The sequence below is a fragment of the Eleutherodactylus coqui genome, chromosome 9 (genome assembly GCF_035609145.1).
Source record: "Eleutherodactylus coqui strain aEleCoq1 chromosome 9, aEleCoq1.hap1, whole genome shotgun sequence".
NCBI classification, from domain to species: Eukaryota; Metazoa; Chordata; class Amphibia; order Anura; family Eleutherodactylidae; genus Eleutherodactylus; species Eleutherodactylus coqui.
Genome location: NC_089845.1, coordinates 135,907,214 through 135,925,872, shown reverse-complemented (window position 1 = coordinate 135,925,872; position 18,659 = coordinate 135,907,214). Strand labels below are relative to the sequence as shown.

Below are 18,659 nucleotides of genomic sequence, written 5' to 3'. Positions count from 1 at the left end.
AAGTGGGATTAAGTAAAAAATAAAAATAACACACACACACACATATATATATATATATATATATATATATATATATATATATATATATATATATATATATATATATATATATATATATATATATTACACTACATTTGTCATTTCTATGATGACACATCACAGACTTATGATGTGTACCAAAAAAGTGCCCAAAGTGCCTTATAATAGGGTACATGGGGATGCTAGTTTTATTTCAGCTGTATTAAAGGGGTGGTCTGGGCAAAGAAATGTAATTCAAATCGGGTCAGTGCTGTATAAAATCCCAAAAAGTCACATCTCACTCACTTCCATTCTGATGGTGCCCAGTCACCTGCTGACCCCCTTTTCTGGTTCAAGCAATGAAATCCTGTCACAGGACAATAACTAGCTCGTCTTGAGTTAGAAACGGACAGTAATTGGCAGCAGTCACAGATCCCTATAATGGTATGCCAATACACAGTCCACCTCGTGGTATGGTTTCTGTGTGTTGACCCAAATTGAGGTATGCTGTAGCCTGCGCATGCGTGTACATGACTGGTGGGTGCCATTGATTGATTATCAGCTCTAGAGTCTATTTTCTCACAAGCCCCCAGCGGACGCATGCAGGCATGTCGGAGGATAATAATGGCGACGCACACTTATGCGCCTCCTACTAAGCAGTGGAGCCTCTTCCACTCTTTGGAAAATGCAAGGGATGATGTATTCAACGCATGTGCAGCTGCTTGGAGAGATGCTAATGTAATCTTGGGAATGACATGGAGTTGGCTATTGGAGGGGGATGGACTGCACCATGAAGTTTTACGAAGCTCAGGTGATGGTATTTACATATTGTAATGGTGGGGTTGTGTTCTATTTAGTGATTGGGTGTAATGTCTATTATGTATCATATATAGGATCAACATTTCCGATCTGGATTAGGCTTGAGAAAGACTGCCTAGTCAAAACATTCCTTTTTTAAACATGGAGGAATAAAGACTTTTTTTGTTCATTGAACACCTTTGATGCTGCCACTTTTTGCGACTGGTTAGGTATAATGGTATGCCATCATCGGAGCCATAAAAAGAGTGCCGCAAGGGACTGGGCACTGTCACAGTAGGAAATGAAAGGAATTGGCTGAGGTGAGTAGGACTTTTTAAAATATTGCTATACAGCGCTGAGCACATTTCATTTTACTCTTTTTCCCAAGATTGTCCCTTTAAACCCCAGTAGTCACATGAAAACACAAAAAACTCCCAAAAAGTCCCTTTTTAATTGGGGATCTTGAAGTTATTGTATGTTTCATGGGGATGAAATTGGAATATAACTCAGGTGCCTTAGATGTTTATTTGCTCCATAATGACCCAATTTAAAGGACCAGTAATTTTTTTCCATCTCTGTGTTCCAGAAGTCATAACTAATTTTTTAAAATATTATTATACATTGTCCAGTTTCATGCAGAATGAATTTTCGTCTTTCTAGAAACCATTTTTAGCTACCATTTTATTTCTGGGAGAAAATGAGCCTGAAGTCTCAGGAGACTAGATGTTCTGCTGGGCCTCCCAAGCTCTTACCAGCAGTTGACATCAGATGCAGACTGCCTTCCCATGCTTGTGACATCAGGACAATTGGGATGGGACATGCAATTCTTTCTTTACTTTTGAGACCTCATGAATATTGATATCTGTTATCGAAAGATCTTTGAATCACATATAAGATATATGTTGATGTCTGTTTATAATCTCCTTGATGGACTGTGATCCATAATATGGTCACAGGGAAACAAATTGGAGGGAAAGAGGGTCAACCACTGCCTTTATCTACATGAGATGCGATTGATGGATATATGTGGCATCAAATTAAACCCTAAAACCATATTTTGCTACTTTCTTTGTATTCCCATTTATCAGAATAGATCTGATTTAGCTTTGGTTACATTGGACTTCTTTCTTGTCACATTTGGTGTGCATCATTGTTTGGATTATGTGTTATTTTACTGACATATGTTGTTTATAATAGTATCTGGATGATGTGATATTGATGTGATATAATATATTCTGATGTATCATCATTTGGAATATGCAATATTTTTCTGACATATGTTGCTTGCAATAGTATCTGGGTAATGAGATATTGATGTGATATAATATACTTTAGTCTGCAAGTTTGTATGCTATATTAACATTTGATGCATGTTGAATAACATTCCCCTGTACCTCGACTTGGGCATCATTAGAGATCTCTAAAAAGTTCTTGTGCCGGCAAGATCTCAGTGTTGTAGGCAGGACTACGTGACAGGGTGACAACATGGCCAGCATATCGTCTTGCTTTATCTTAACCCTTCGCAATCCAATTTTAGATTCAGGGTTTCCTAGGGGTTTTTCTCTTTCTGCCATTATACAATGGCGCCATCTGCTGGCTAGAGCCAATACTGCGGTATGTGACATGCTGGAGGGAACCCCGACAACACAGCGGCCAGTAATATACAGTAAGAATACCCTGCTGGATGTCTTCCGACATCGGAGCTGTAAAGCCTTCAATCAGAATGTCTTTAGACGTCAGACAGTGGATTGGAAAGGGTTAATAGTGCATTCAGAATTTATTTTATTCCTGGTGTTTCATTGTCTGTTTGCCTTATGAAAAGCTTTTTAAGGCATACTTAATAAATGTATATTTTAGTGGCAGCTAGTCAGTTAATTCTCTCACTTTAACAGAAAATTTCTGAAACATTCACTTGAATTTCACCCTAATCTTTAGGTCGACCACAGAGCCGCCATTCCTACTATACAAAACTAATGCCATTCCAAATAGGCTGGTCAGGCAAGTGCAAAAGTTTATGCAATAATTTTTCCTTTTGTTCTTGCAAGTAGGTAAATTGAAAAGTGCTGATCTGCCTTATCCAACTCCCCATGATACCGGTATAATCCATAAGAGTTATCAATTTTACTTTTTCCCAACACTTTTTCTGACTTACACTATTTCTAAGTTCTTATTTTTCCATCTCATTATACAGACGTTGCATACTTGAAATGCACTTATGCTTCCCTTCCTTTCTGAACATTCACATAGTTCTGTACATTTCGTGTTTTACAAGAAGGTTAGCAAATTGTGGCAAGTATGTAATGTTTGACTAAATGTTTTCAGATCTAGTATTGTACAGCATTTAACTTTCATGCCGTACTTTGCTCCTCTGGGTAGAATGCATTGTTTCCAAGCAGCCTTCCTTTATAGAGCACCAGACCTTAGTCAATGCCTCCAGTCTAATGCTATAGAGTACTAAGTGAAAACATTGGTTTAGATGGTTGTAAATGGACCGTTTCGGCTGAGAGGACTGCTTGTTCACTATCAGTAAAGTCCATTTCTTAAAAATATCTTCTAATAAGTTAAAAATGAAGGTATGACATTGCCTCTTAGAAAACAGAAACTTTACTGGAAGTGGCATTATATTATCCATATCTAATATGCAAAATCGTCTTCCACTTTTAAAATCAATATTCTCCTTATTTGAACTTTAACAAAAGTTGTGGTTAGTGAACTTTTCAAAAGCCCAGTTTGTTGAATTCAGTCAAAAATTTGGTTCTGTCCAAATTAGTTTGAATTGAACCAAAACTTCACCAATACCCCTAATACAGGTGTATAACACTGCCTAAGGGTGCGTTCACATGAGCGTAGGCGTATTTACGTTCGCATGTGCGCAGCGTATAATCGCCGGAAAGAACGTTTTTGGGCAATCATGACCAGAGCTAGAAAGCGTATTATCGTTTGTTCCTACTTTGCAAACTATCTTTTCGGCCATCGAATATGCGTTGGCGCGTATTTCAGTCGCGTATGTTCCGTCTTTTTTTCGGGTTGCCGTTTTTACGCGCCGTAAAATCGCCCGTGCGAACGAATACATTGGAAACCAACGCCTCAGATGGTCACGTTTATACGATTGAGCGCAAAAACGCGCCGTTTATGCGCTCGTGTGAACGCACCCTAAGAGCTATAAAAGCCATGTATAACACTCTTAGTCAGCTAGGAGTGTATCTAAGTACTTTTGAGACATTTGTAAGGCTAAATAAGAAGGAGAAAGGAGAAGAAGAAAATATAAGAAGGTGGAAAAAAAGAAGCAGAAGATGAAAAAAGGAGAAAGAGGAAAAAGGAAAAGGAAGAAATAGAAAGAAGAAGAAGGAGACAAAACAGTTTGAAAAAATATAGGTAAAAAATGAAAGTAGAAGAAGAAAAAAGAAGACAGACAGGAAGACAGAAAAAAGACAGAAAGACAGACAGACAGAAAGAAAGACAGAAAGACAGACAGACAGACAGAAAGAAAGAAAGACAGAAAGACAGACAGACAGACAGACAGAAAGAAAGACAGAAAGACAGACAGACAGACAGACAGAAAGAAAGACAGAAAGACAGACAGACAGACAGACAGACAGAAAGAAAGACAGAAAGAAAGAAAGAAAGAAAGAAAGAAAGAAAGAAAGAAAGAAAGAAAGAAAGTAGAAGAAGCATTGTTATTATTCTGATGGTTCAACTGCCAGAGGTTCAGGGTCATGCTGAACTGAAATTTTAGCAAAGTTCGACTTGAAGCAGGGTTCAACTATTTTGGGTGTTTCAACAATAAAGATAAGATTTCCTCATGAGAACTTCCCAAACTGCTGACACAAAAGTTAAGTTCAACCTCAATACTGCTACTCTCGGAACTCACTTTTCTAGCCAATTTTTGTTATGTAACTCATGAACTTATTTTCAGCAGGCATTTTTTGTTGTATGTATTTTTTTGCATTTGTGGGTGTATGTTTTGTTACAGTACTGACAATAGGTTAACTAGAGGACTGTAAAAGGTTTTATTATTCCTGACTGCACAGAGTAGAGGTGAGGGGGGCATTTTACTGTTGATCAGAGTATTCCTCAGGAGTACTTTGCCCACACATTAATTTACTTTATATTACCCCGTATAACCCTGAGCGAACATGAAAACTTGCAGGAAGACTAAATTTGCAGGGAGCACTTAAAGGCAATATCCATTTGTAAACTATTGATGGTGTTTCTTTAGCATAGACCATCAATAGTAGATCAGTGGGAGTCTGCTGCCTAGGATTCCTGCCCTTAAGTTGTTCTTTCCACTGGTGCTTTTATGAACTGAGCTAATTTTTGAAGAAAGCAGACAGCTCTGTTTTTACAGCTGTAGCCAGGCTTGGTATTACCTACAAAGTTCCCATTGAAGTGAGAAGGATCTTTGTGTGTAATACCACACCTGGCCACTGCAGTGGAAACTGTCTGCTTCCTGCAGAAATCAGCTCAGTGCACAATCATTCCTGTATGCTGAACAGCTGATCAGTGGAGGTCCCAGGGGTTGGACCTCTGCTATTGATGGTCTGCCCTCAGGATAGGCCATCAGTATTTGTTAAGTAGAAAACCCCTTTAACCCCTTGAGTGGCACGCTCGGAAATTTTCCGGGACGAGCTCCACTGCTCATAGCAACATAGCCCGGAAGATTTCCGGGCTATGTATCACTATGGGAGCTGCAGAGCACAATGCCACAAGCTGTGACATTGTGCTCTGCCTGCACAGACCCACAGAGAACAAAGCAAGGGCTTTGAAAAACCAGCAGAAGGCAATGTCCTGCTTTGTTTACAAGTTGCCATAGAGACCATCGGCTTGTCAGAAGCAAGCCGATGGTCTCTGTGGCAGGGAGAGCTGGTTGTTAGCTGTCAGAGGACAGCTAGGTACTAGCTCTTACAGGAGAGATCAGAGAAAACCTCCGATCTCTGCTGTGTTAACCCTTTACATGCTGCAGTCTATGTGACTGCAGCATGTAAAGGGCTGTCACTGCAACATGTAAAGGGCTGTCACCATCGGACCCCCGGAATGTGATCAGGGGTCCTGATGGGTCCCTGTGGAAGTCCCCTAAAGGGACAAAAAATTTTTTAAAAACAATAAAAAAAAAAAAAAGGTAAAAAATTATTAAAAAAATAAAAAAAACACTTGTCTCCCTTTACTTTGTAAAAAATAAAAAATACAATCACACATGTGGTATCCGTGTGCGTCCTAATGACCCAGAGAAGGAAGTTAATACATTATTTAACCCCTTAATGACATGGCCCCTTTTTTTCTTTTTTCCCCATTTCTTTTTTTCCTCCCCCCTGTTTAAAAAATCACAACTTGTCCCGCAAAAAACAAACCCTTATATGGCCATGTCAATGGAAAAATGAAAAAGTTATGGCTCTTGAGACGCAACTGCAAAATTAGTTGAAATTCAATGATTAGACCATTTTAAAAAACCTGCCCTGGTGGGCACGACAGGGTGGTAGGAAACCCGCCACTCAAGGGGTTAAGCTGTACTCAAGCTATGTTGCCAGTAAACTATATTGTTCTTCTCCCAAAGCCTGAGTACAGTTTGAGATTAAGATGAGGTCATCTATGCTTTCAAATTCAAGTAACTAATATAAAGAACATTTAACTTCTCAAACTTTTAATGGAAACATTTGATTTTCAACATCAACGATTAAAAAAAAAAAAAATAGCAGCAGCTTTAAAGGTCTGTACTTCCTTTCTCTAACAAAATTTAGTGTATAATTCGTAAAATGACACTGAACTGTACAATATACACTGCAAGAAAATGCATTACAGCTGTGAAGGATGTCATGACATCGCTGCTTAATTGTGTTCTTGACAGAATACCCACTGTGCTAATGTCATCTCTCATATTAAAAGGACTCAGTGGCATGAACTGAAGCCCTGCATAAAAGCAAAATACAACAATGGACTTCATTGTATGGAGATCAAATATTGACTAAACCAAACTATTAGTAACATCATTACTATGTAAAAAAGTTTTCCCTCATCCACATTATACTATATGTTCCTTGCTTGAATTCTAATTAATTAAGATAGGAAATATGATGGATTAAGGCTTTGTTGAGGTTTACTTTGTGGTGTCCATCACAAATGAAAACCACAAGGAAGTGCCAGATCCATCACAGAATGGACACCTCGACAAGCCGATGGCAACTGATGGACCCAATTAATTTGTAATGAGTTCTGTTGGATTCTGCTGGTGTTCAATGTTTTGATAAGGAAAATGCACTGTATGCAGCATGGTTCTTCACTGTATAAAAGCTACAGAATCTGTAACTGAACCTCCGACACAGGTATGAACCTAGCCAACAAGCCCTCAAGAGTGTGCATGTCACCATATATAGACTTCAAAGGTGAAAAACTTATAGCTCCTAGGCCTCAATGTGAAATCTGTAACTTTGCCCCCTGACTATGTGCCATTGATAATATTGATGTCTTCCTATTTGACCAAAGGGCCTTAAAGCCCCCTCAAACACCATCCTTAGGTTGCAACAGTTACCACTGCATCTCCTTTAGCTACATCCCTGTACTTGAATTCTGTTTTATTTTGGGAAATCCATTGTATACCGTGACTGTTTGCACAAGCAGTAATAACATATTGCTGTTAGAAATGGAATTGTTTATCTGGAGACATGGATGTCTTTGGGCTCTTATGTTTAGGTCAGCATGGCATGGGTCTTGGTATCTACAGTACATTGCCTAGAAAAGAAATGCGTAAACTGATAAGTGGATGCACCTACTGTAAATAGACACACTAGCCTGAAGCTATATTATTTGTGGGGCATGTGGTATGGAATCTTCTTGCTAATGCCTGCCAGAGTGATTCATTTGGAAGTAACTGTCATTGGATATTGACAAGCTAGAACTTTGGAGTAATGTAACATGATATGGTAGAAGTGCTATAATCAAAGAATGAGTCACCCGAATTTGAGTAGTCTTCATGAGACGGCAATGCAATTTCATACATTAAATGAATAACGGGACATTTTAAATTAAAATGGTATATTACTAAATGATAATTTCACTTAGGAAATAAGGTTCACTAATTAAAGTCATTATGTTTGGTACTATAACTTACTGGAATAACTCAATACGTGACTTAAAGCATCTGCTTCAGTAAAAAGGTAGATCATGTTTTCTTTTTCCCATATGAGCTTATAAAGAAAACCCCTAGCCACACGGTATGTCTTATTAGTACAAATAGATTATTTTTAGGAGAGGTGTCCACCATTTTTGAACCCCTCTGTCATCAAGAATGGAGAACTGCTTTGTAGATCATTGATTTGAAGCAGTTGGAAAGAAAATATTTAACTGAGCACAGTTTCTACCAGGAAAATAAACTTGTTTATGGGGAACTAGATGCCACCGTGGCTCCCTTATGATAGAAATAGGCTGTAGTTAATTAGCCCCTTTAAAAGGAATATAACATTAGAAATTACTTACTCTATAAATCAAATAATTTTATGTTAAACATTAGAGATGAGCGAGCACCAAAATGCTCGGGTGCTCGTTACTCGAGTCGAACTTCCCGCGATGCTCGAGGGTTCGTTTTGAGTAACGAAGCCCATTAAAGTCAATGGGCGACTCGAGCATTTTTGTATATCGCCGATGCTTGCTATGGTTCTCAGTTGTGAAAATCTGGGAAATTCTCGAAAGTGATGGGAACGACACAGAAACGGATAGGGCAGGCGAGGGGCTACATGTTGGCCTGCATCTCAAGTTCCCAGGTCCCATGAATTCATGAATGGGTGTGAGTGAGAGCTGCCTCTGATTGGTGAGGCTGTGACCAATCAGAGGCAGCTCATTCAGCAGGCGGGGATTTTAAATCCCCATCTGCTGAATACTACAGAGAGCAGTTCAGGAGAACTGCCGGCCAGACACGGCTGAACTCCGGCTGCAGCGGAAAGGTGAGTATACATTTTTTTTTATTTTTACACATTTTAGGATGATTTTCAGGTAAGGGCTTATATTTTTAGTCCATTCCCGACAATTCATCCCGCGCTCATCGGCAGCCCATTGCTTTCAATGGAGCCGGCTGTATTGCCGGCTCCATTGAATTCAATGGGCTAACATCGTTCTTCTCTGCCACAGCTGTTACAGCTATGGCAGAGGAGAACGATCTTTATGCTGACATATTTTTATTTTTTTTATTTTTACACATTTTAGGATGATTTTCAGGTAAGGGCTTATATTTTTAAGCCCTTCCCGAAAATTCATCCTGTGATCGCCGGCAGCCAATTTCTTTCAATGGAGCCGGCTGTATTGCTGGCTTCATTGAATTCAATGGTCAGTGCTCGTTTAATCGAGACGAGTACCGCGTGGTGCTCGTCTCGAGTAACGAGCATCTCAAGCACCCTAATACTCGAACGAGCATCAAGCTCGGACGAGTATGCTCGCTCATCTCTATTAAACATATTTTTAAAAGTCTATTTTTTTTTATTTTGATGTCATAAACTATATCAAAAATCATAAAGTCCTGCATACAATTCCTAATCCTAATCGTAGTCTGACACTTCCTGTTCTGTAGACAAAACTTTTCAACAGTCATTTCATAATTATCACAAGGATTACAGTGAATATAGAATTTACCATTCAAAGTAGTTGATGGTCAAGGCTCACTTCCTACCTCTCTCTGTACAAGGACAACTGCACATATCACAGAACATGACTATAACAGTTTCCCATGGCAGTTGATAGATCTCTTCCTGTTCACTGCATCTATGGCCCACAAGGCTGCTGTAAAGCATTACTCTAAATGCTGTTTATTTCAGTACAGGGAAAATGGCTACCCCCCATAGTCAAGTACAGTCAACAGAATTAAAACATCTATAATCAGAAAGTAAAAAAAAACAATTGCAAATGGAATATGTTGCACTATATGGTCTTATTTAGTATACAAAAAACTATAGGTGACATACTCCCTTTAAATATGATCACTGCTTACTATTAGAGATGAGCGAGCATACTAGCTAAGGACAATTGCTCGATCGAGCATTGTCCTTAGGCAGTATCTCCCCGCTCGGAAGAAAAGGTTCAGCTGCTGGCGCAGGTGACAGGTGAGTTGCGGCCATGAACAGGGGAGAGAGGGAGAGAGAGATCTCCCCTCCGTTCCTCCCCGCTCTCCCCTGCAGCTCCCCGCTCGCCGCCGGCAGCCGAATCTTTGCTCCCAAGCAGGCAAGTACTCGCTAAGGGCATTGCTCGATCGAGCAAATGCCCTTAGCGAGTATGCTCGCTCATCTCTACTTACTATGCTTTCACTATATCTGCATACATAAATATTGTTGGAAGTTTTTGACATTACCTATCAGAAATCTATAAAAATAATGCAGAGTTAGAGAGGTACGTTGAAAGGCATCAATAAGATGTGCTAAGCCAGTGATTCCTAACTTGGGTTCAATCAAAGTCAGTTCGGTGAGTCAGTCTCAGGGGTTCAGCAAAGGTCAAGACACACACACTGTATCTGTATGTTTCGCTCACCCCACTCGTATGATTCATGATGCGCTCTACTGCGCATGTGCTAGGCTAGGGGAATTCCTGTATCTTCTCCACTAAAACTGAAGCAACCAATTGCCATGCACTTCGATGAGCTCTTGAGATACTTTGTGCACTAATAAATATGATTTTTTTGAAATTCAAAACATAGGTGCTGCATATTCTGTGTTTCCAATTATGAAGGGTTCGGTGAATGCGGGGGTTCAGTACTTCCAACAAGATTACGAATCACTATGCTAAGCTATACTCAATACTCCCCCTCCTAAACCTGTTCAACTGTTCATTCATGTTAATACTGCTAAAATCTATCTTGCTAAACAAAAGGGACTAACAGATCACATAAACAAATTATGTCCTGGCAGTAGAAGTCTAGGGAAACGGGTGGTAGGAAGAAGGAGCAGAGTGAGAAAGAAGCTTAGAGACACAGAAATGGTGCTTCCACTAATAACGCTATACTGCCTCACAGCTACTCGAATCACATCGAGCTACTGCCTCACAGCTACTCGAATCACATAGTGCTGCTGTATTCTGTTCTCTATGCTGGTTCTCCTTCTCTGTAAATGAGATAGTGATAAAGAAGCATGTTCTCCTCTTCTCTCTGTGTGCAGTGTATGAAGATATAATAGCATCACAGAGAAAAATGATAATTAGAGATGGAGTCTGCAGAGAGGAAAGCTGATAAATATGCAGAATATAAGTCATACATGGCTGGAAATAGTGTTATTCTTCATCTACACAGCTTATTCTGAAAAATTCACCTGAAGGTTTGGATATGCTTAAACTGCTACAAATCACAATTTCCATGGATTATAATTTATCTTCTGTATGAGCAAACCCTACTGTCTACCATAGAACTTACATGCAGCATGACAATGTTTTAGATTTTTCTCTGATATTATGAAAAAATCTGATAATAAAAATCCAAATATCATTCTAAACATAAATGGACTAGACAAATTAAAATGAAATAGCAAAAAATGTCATAGCAGCCATCGAGAAGCTTAGCAATTTAGAGGGCTATATGTAGGTCTCGTGTGGTGCAGAAGAGTCTCGTGTGGCATGGAGTGTGAGAGCAGTCCTCAGCTTACACTCACGGTCTGAAGGTTGTGGGTTCAATCCTTGTATGGTTCAGGTAGCCAGCTCAAGGTTGACTCAGCCTTCCAAGGTTGGTAAAATGAGTACCCAGCTTGCTGGGGGGTAAAAATGACTGGGGAAAGCAATGGCAAACCATCCTACAAAAATAGTCTGCCAAGAAAATATTACAATGTTATGTCACCCTAGGAGCCAGTCATGACTCAGTGCTTGCACCAGGGGACTTTACCTTTACCATGTAGGTCCAAATCTATCAACCTTTGGTACTCAAAGTAAAAAATAAGCTCTTTTGTATCAACATGTGTACACTGCTGTGTTTATTGGGTCATCTAATATTTATGGTCTTTTTACAATGTCACCCCATCTAATCTGAATCTATAGTAAAAGGGTTGTCCAACAAAAAAAATCTTGTTTATAGTTAAATGAAGCACATCATTTTAAACTGCTTTTGTATTTATTCTGATTATAATAATTGCTTCTATTCCCAGATATAGTGTTGAGTGAGCAAAACCAGTGGAAACCTGTTTCGTATTGAACTTCCCGAAAGTTTCAGTTGAGCACAAACTCAAACCTCAGGGAGCCAATTCCAGCCAAACCAGGATTAATGTTATAATAGTGCATTCTGCTATCTCCATGTTTGGTCCATCTCAGCAAATATTTCAAGGTGGTCACAAAGTGGCTAAAAAAATGTAAAAAAACTAGGCATGGCCTAAGATTACAAAAGAGGAAAGACTCACCTTTCTTTAACCAGGAAACAGCTGAGCACCACCTTTGACTCTTAGGCCTTAGTCACACGGGCGTTTTTCCCCGCGATTTGCGGATCGCATGACGGATGTGCATCCACAAATCGCGTGACCGGGGCCAAAAAATCACCCGAAAAACTGCTCCTAGCCGCGTTTCAATAGAAACGGGCCGGAGCAGTGCAGCGCTGTCCAGCGCATTGAATTCAATGGAGCCGGCAATACAGATGGCTCCATTGAAAGCAATGCGCTGCGGGCGATCTCACAATGAATTTTCGGGAAGGGCTTAAATATATAAACCCTTCCCTGCAATTCATCCAGAAATGTGTAAAAATAAAAAAAATATATATACTCACCTGGTCCCGGCAGACGGAGTTCAGCCGTGGCCGGCGGCAGTTCTCCTAAACTGCTCTGTGTAGTATTCAGCAGCCGGGGATTTAAAATCCCTGCCTGCTGAATGAGCTGCCTCTGATTGGTCACAGCCCTCACCAATCAGAGGCAGCTCTCACTCACACCCATTCATGAATTCATGAATGGGTGAGTGAGTGCTGCCTCTGATTGGCTCAGCGCAGGGACCAATCAGGGGCAGCTCTCAGCTGTCATTCATGAATTCATGAATGGGTGTGAGTGAGAACTGCCTCTGATTGGTCAGGCTGTGACCAATCAGAGAGGCAGCTCATTCAGCAGGCGGGGATTTTAAATCCCCGGCTGCTGAACACTACAGAGAGCAGTTCAGGAGAACTGCCGCCGGCCGCGGCTGAACTCCGTCTGCCGGGACCAGGTGAGTATATATTTTTTTTTTTTAGTTTTTACACATTTCTGGATGAATTGCAGGGAAGGGCTTATATATTTAAGCCCTTCCCGAAAATTCATCCCGCGCATGCCGGCAGCCCATTGCTTTCAATGGAGCCGGCTGTATTGCCGGCTCCATTGAATTCAATGGGCAAACATCATTCTTCTCTGCCACAGCTGTTACAGCTGTGGCAGAGGAGAATGATTTGTCTACTATATGTTCTCAATGGGGTCGGCGCGGCCGCCGGCCCCATTGAGCGCATATAGAGAAGAGAACGGTAATCGTAGATCGCAGATAGGTGCGATCTGCGATTTCTGTTCTATAATTTATCGGACGAGCGCATAAAAAGCGCTCATGTGTCCGATACCATTGCAAAGCAATGGTTTTATAAAATCGCCGGACGCATGCGCAAATCGCGCGAAAAAACGCCCGTCTGACTGAGCCCTTAGGATGTATGTCTTACAGAAGTCAGGTGACCACTTCAGCCAATCATAGGCAATATGTAGATAACAGGAGAGCTGCTGGAGTCAGTCAACAGTTTGCCAGGGGGCTAAAAAGAGATTTTTTTTCTATTTTTTTATTTTATGCTATTCCCAGCTGTTAATTGTATTATGTCTGGATTTAATGCCTTATGCAAATAAAGAAATACATAGCTTTGCCAGATCCATCTGCCACAGGAGAACTCTCATATTTGTGGATAAATAACAAAAAAATTATTATAATTATAGGCTGGATTTAACTTAAACAATAATTTTTCTGGGACAATTCCCTTAAAGTTAATTCAAAATTAGCAGTGTGAGAATATTCTGCACAGGCTCGTCAGTATATACAGTGCCAGTTTATTCAGTGATTTTGATAATGTGTCAAATTATTCAATTTGGCCTTAATTTTTAATATCTCAATTGACATCTGTTAGATAGAAATTAATGTGTGACTATAGGAAGGTGTTTTCAATGAACATATGCCTTACTGATACATAAATCAGGAAGAAATTACTTCTGTTGGTGTTTATTATATAAAATCTCACCATGACAGCTTGGTAATACTCGGTTCCACCCAGGTCTTCCGTTATCTCCCATGATGCATGTCAGCGTTGAATATCCTTGAAGGACATAGCCCGCATCACAATAATATGTAACAGTGGATCCAAGTTTATAATCCATACCAAGTCGTGTGCCATTCATTATATTTCCAGGGTCAAAACAGGATTCTCGTAATTTAGCTGCAACAAACAAAAGACAAGTGCTTAGTACACTGAGAAAACGATAAACCAATAGGACTTTAGCGTTACCTAATCTGTACCAAAATGATGACAATTGACCATATTACTAAAATAGTACCTTCCTAAAATGCATTAGCATAGTAGACTTAAAATGATAAGATATTAAGTTCTTCAACTCATTATTAGGTGATCTGCTAGTTATTTTACACATGGGTGACTTAGTTTATTGCATACTTTAGTTTTAAATATCTTCTTGTAACAGCAAAGGTTTGGCTACTTACACATTTCCAAGATACTGCAAAAACCTAAGCATTTAACACTAGTATAACTGGACTGATTTGGGCCAGTAAAATTCATAAAAATGATAATACCTATTTTCACCCTAAATATGGTTTAAATACAAAATACAAAGCTGAACAAACACAATTTTCTGACAAAAGCTACTAAAGCTTACATACAGTATGTAAGCCTAAATAAGCTTTTGTGATCACGTAATAACAGTTAAAGGAGAAAATGAGAACTGGGAGGAGAGATGAGTCTCTTAAAGGGGTTCTGATATGAATATGTTACCATGCGGCAGTTGCTGGTCCTCCCAGGGCGGTGGTATGCGAGGTCCCACGGTCGGGGCGCGTCCCCCCGGCTTGTTGTCCGGCTGCCGGGGGTGCAGGGGCCGGGCCGGCGTGTGGCGCCATGCACGCGCGCACCTGTGAGTGCAGCTACCGTGATCGAGCTCCCTCTTATTATGTTCTGTTGGAAGTTTGCTGTCTCCCTCTCTCCGCCCCTGGGCGGAGGCTTTTGTTTAAAGGTCGGGCAGAAACTGACAATCATTGCCAGTTATTGGTTTCCCTCAGTGTGCTAGCTAGTCTGCCTCGGTTGGTCTCCTGCTTCTGTCATCTTGTCGGCTATACTTAGCTATTATCCACCAGGTTTTTCCATCTGCCTCAGTTCTGCTTAGTATTGCTCGTGTTGGTTATTTACACCTGCCTTTTCTGTCAGTATTCTACCCATTCCATCCAGATATGCCCGCGTCCCTTTTTTGGTCCCTAGTGAGAGTAGGGATCGCCGCCTAGTTGCCCGCCTGGGGTTAGAGAGGAGTGTAGGCAAGTAGGCAGGGGGGTTGTGGGTGCGATCTAGGGCACCCGGGCTGGTGTATCAAGGGTAGTATACAATAACAGAACAAGGTTTTTATGCTTTAACAGCCATTGTTCCCTGGTCTGCCTAATGGACACAAGGAACCCATGATTTTTGGTGTTCTAAAGCACAAAAACCTAATGCTTACCTTTTTGTTCTGTTGTTGTGCAGCGGGGATCATCTCCCAGCAGGCTTTCAGCTTCCTCCGACGAGCCAGGACGGGCCGCCCCCCTCCCGGATTGCGCGCAGGTGCAGAAGACAGGTGCCCTCTGACAGGAATCAGGATGGGCCACCTCTCCACTGCGCACGCGCAGAACTTGGAGTTCAGCCAGGATGGACGGGCTGCTCACAGCAAGCACGGAGGAAGCAGAGCTGGAAGCGGTCATTTTGACCGCTCCAGCTCTGCTTCAAGCAGCTACAGAAGAAGATGCCCAATGGAGGGGACATGCCTGATGATCAGTCCTGGCCAAGCAAGGTAAGTAATTTTTTTTTTTCATGTCAGAACCCCTTTAAAGATAAAGATATGCATCCCTTTGATCCCTTTGTTCCACCTCCAGATTCTTTGTCTCATTCCCTACTCCTTAAAAAAGGCTGTTTGAGAATCACTAATATTTAGCAACTGAAATGCAGGTCTAGGCATGTGAATGACTAAGAGACAATCCAGGAAAATTATTTTTTTTATAACCTTTGCAAGGAATAATACAGAAATTGATAGAACGAAATCACAGCACAAAGAGTTTCATTCAAAAAATTGGCATACATCGAAAACATTGCAAACTAAACTCTTAGGTATCCTTAACATAAGAGAAGGTTAATTCATGTGCAGAAAATGAACTGCTCTACATACTACATGACTTTTTCTTGATTTGCATCTTTAGGTTTGTCTTTCAACAAACCAATATTTTAATAATATGAACTGTTCCCCTAATTTTCTCGTACAGTAACACTTTAATTCCAGTGTAGTAAAATGTACAGCCTAAACCTGACAATTTAAAAGGAGTGTGAAGGCCAAGGCAAATATGATTATGGGGTGCATAAAGAGAGAAATAGGGGAACATGATGAGAACACTGTTCTTCCTCTTTACAAGTCACTGGTTGGACCACACATTGAATTTTGGGTACAATTTTAGGAACCGATACTCAAGAAGGATATATCAAAGCTTGAGCAAGTCCAAAAGCGGACAACTAAATAACTGGAATGGATGGACTACAATACCCAGAGAGGTATTGTAGTCAAAACTGAGGTTACTTAGTTTAGAAAAAAAAAAACAGCAGAGGGTCGACCTAATAACTATATATAAATATATCAGGGGGCAATACCTAGTTAATACCTAGAGCTCTCTTCCATCATCTATTTATACCCAGGACTGCGACTGGAGCAAGGGGTATTCTCTACGTCTAGAGGAAAGAAGGTGTCTACACCAACATACGAAGGCAAAAGCAGTGAGACTCTGGATTTCTCTGCTTGAAGATGAGGTGATGGCACGCTAAAAGAGTACAAAAGGGGCCTGGGTGCATTTCTTGAGAGCAACAATATTACAGTTTATAGTCATTAGATTACTTTAGAAGGATTGTTGATCCAGGGATTCATTGATTGCCAAATTTGGAGTTAGGAAGGTGTTTTTTCCCTTAAAATAAAAAAAAATGACTTTGACCTCATAGGGTTGTTTGCATTTTTCTGAATCACCATTGCAGGAGAATAGATTGAACTGCTTGGACATGTATCTTTTTTTTTAGCCCTACATACTATGTTTATTTATTATTACTATATGTCACTATGTCGAGTGCATTTTTAATGGGATGATTCCCTGTTGATTAACTGATCACAAGATGTCCCACGATCAGGAATTCTAGAGATTAAAATTAGAGATGAGCGAGCATACTCGGTTCGGGTGTTTTTGCACTCAAGCACCGCTTTTTTTGAGTAACTGACTACTCGGACTAAAGGATTCGGGGGGCGTCGTGGTGGAGTGGGGGGTAGCAGTGGGGAACAGGGGGGAGCTCTCTCCCCCCTCACTCCCCTCTGCAAACCCCCGCTCACCCCCGGCGCCCCCCGAATCTTTTCGTCCGAGTAGTCAGTTACTCGGAAAAAGCAGTGCTTGAGTGCAAAAACACCCGAACCGAGTACGCTCGCTCATCTCTAATCAAAATCAATGAATAAACCAGGCAGCAAGTGTTCAATTTCCTTGTAATAATACCACATGTGAAATGAAACATCATAGTATTATCTTTGAATCCAGTGGACCATCTGTGTAATGCTCTACAGCAAGATGCTGTTTGTTGCCACTCTCCTCTCTGGGTAATAAATGAGGGTCTGGAAAAAAAAAAACTTTCCCATTAACTCAGAATTCACTAACCAGCATTTGGAAATAGGTTTTCAGAAACTGACAACTCCTTTAAGGAAAGGATAAGTACTGGACAAAATAAAACAGAAAACATAATTGCTGCTGTCTCAATAGAATCCAAATCTTGGCATATTACTGTACATCTTAGGCACTTCTAGTCTGTGAGCCGGAAATTCATACAAAATATATTTTATCTGGTATGAATGAATGCAACATGACAGCCTCGTTAAGACAGTTTCCTAAACATTTTATATAACTCTTTAAAAAAATGTTAAGTTGAGTTAAAGTGGGAATTACAATGTTAAATGTCAACTAGAATCAAACATTATAAGTACACAGACAATCTGTTTTGGGTTATCTTGTTCCTTTGGAGCATTTAACTAGCATAATGTAGTGTTGCTTTTTGGAGAGTAAGCACAAGAATCACGTTCGTAGAAGTTCTGTACTGTTGGCATTTGCCAAGTAGCTACTTTTCCCAGCTATGGCAAAAATGTTGAAGAAGAAGACACAAGTCTTGATAATGCTTATTAAGGACTTCAATGACACCTTCCTTCCATTACCTTCAACTTGTCACTGCACGTTCCATCAGGATATGCTTTCATAATGAGTTATTCAACTGTCAACTAGCATCATTAAACTCAAAGATAATTGCTTTACCAAAATTCTACTCAGGATGCAAATATAAGAACAAGGGAAAAACCTCAAATATATTTGACCACGAAATATCCAATTTTGGTTTATGTGTGCGGTAAAGTATATTTGCATCTTGAAGTTCACTTTTTCAAATCAATTAGTACAGTGCACATAATGAAGAAAAGTGAGAACTTCTCTATGCAAGGTATGAAAAGCTGAAAGCGGATTGTTTCTCTGGTTAGAAACTGTGGAAGATGAGTCTGGCTGCGTATACACTTGTGCCTGAAATTTAGGTTGAGAGAGGTGCTGGAGGTGCTGCCGGTCCAGGGATGCGGTTTCACTGACATGGGAGGAGCATAATGAAATGCCAG

The 18,659-nt window shown here is 40.3% G+C and overlaps 1 protein-coding gene across 1 annotated transcript in view; it reads right to left on the bottom strand.

Moving 5' to 3' along the window:
- CSMD3 (CUB and Sushi multiple domains 3) overlaps nt 1-18,659 on the bottom strand; it is a 909,686-nt gene that overhangs the window by 452,743 nt on the left and 438,284 nt on the right. The window contains exon 27 of the mRNA XM_066579038.1: nt 13,985-14,179. Coding sequence (XP_066435135.1) covers nt 13,985-14,179 — 195 coding nt within the window. The remainder of the gene's footprint in view (nt 1-13,984; nt 14,180-18,659) is intronic.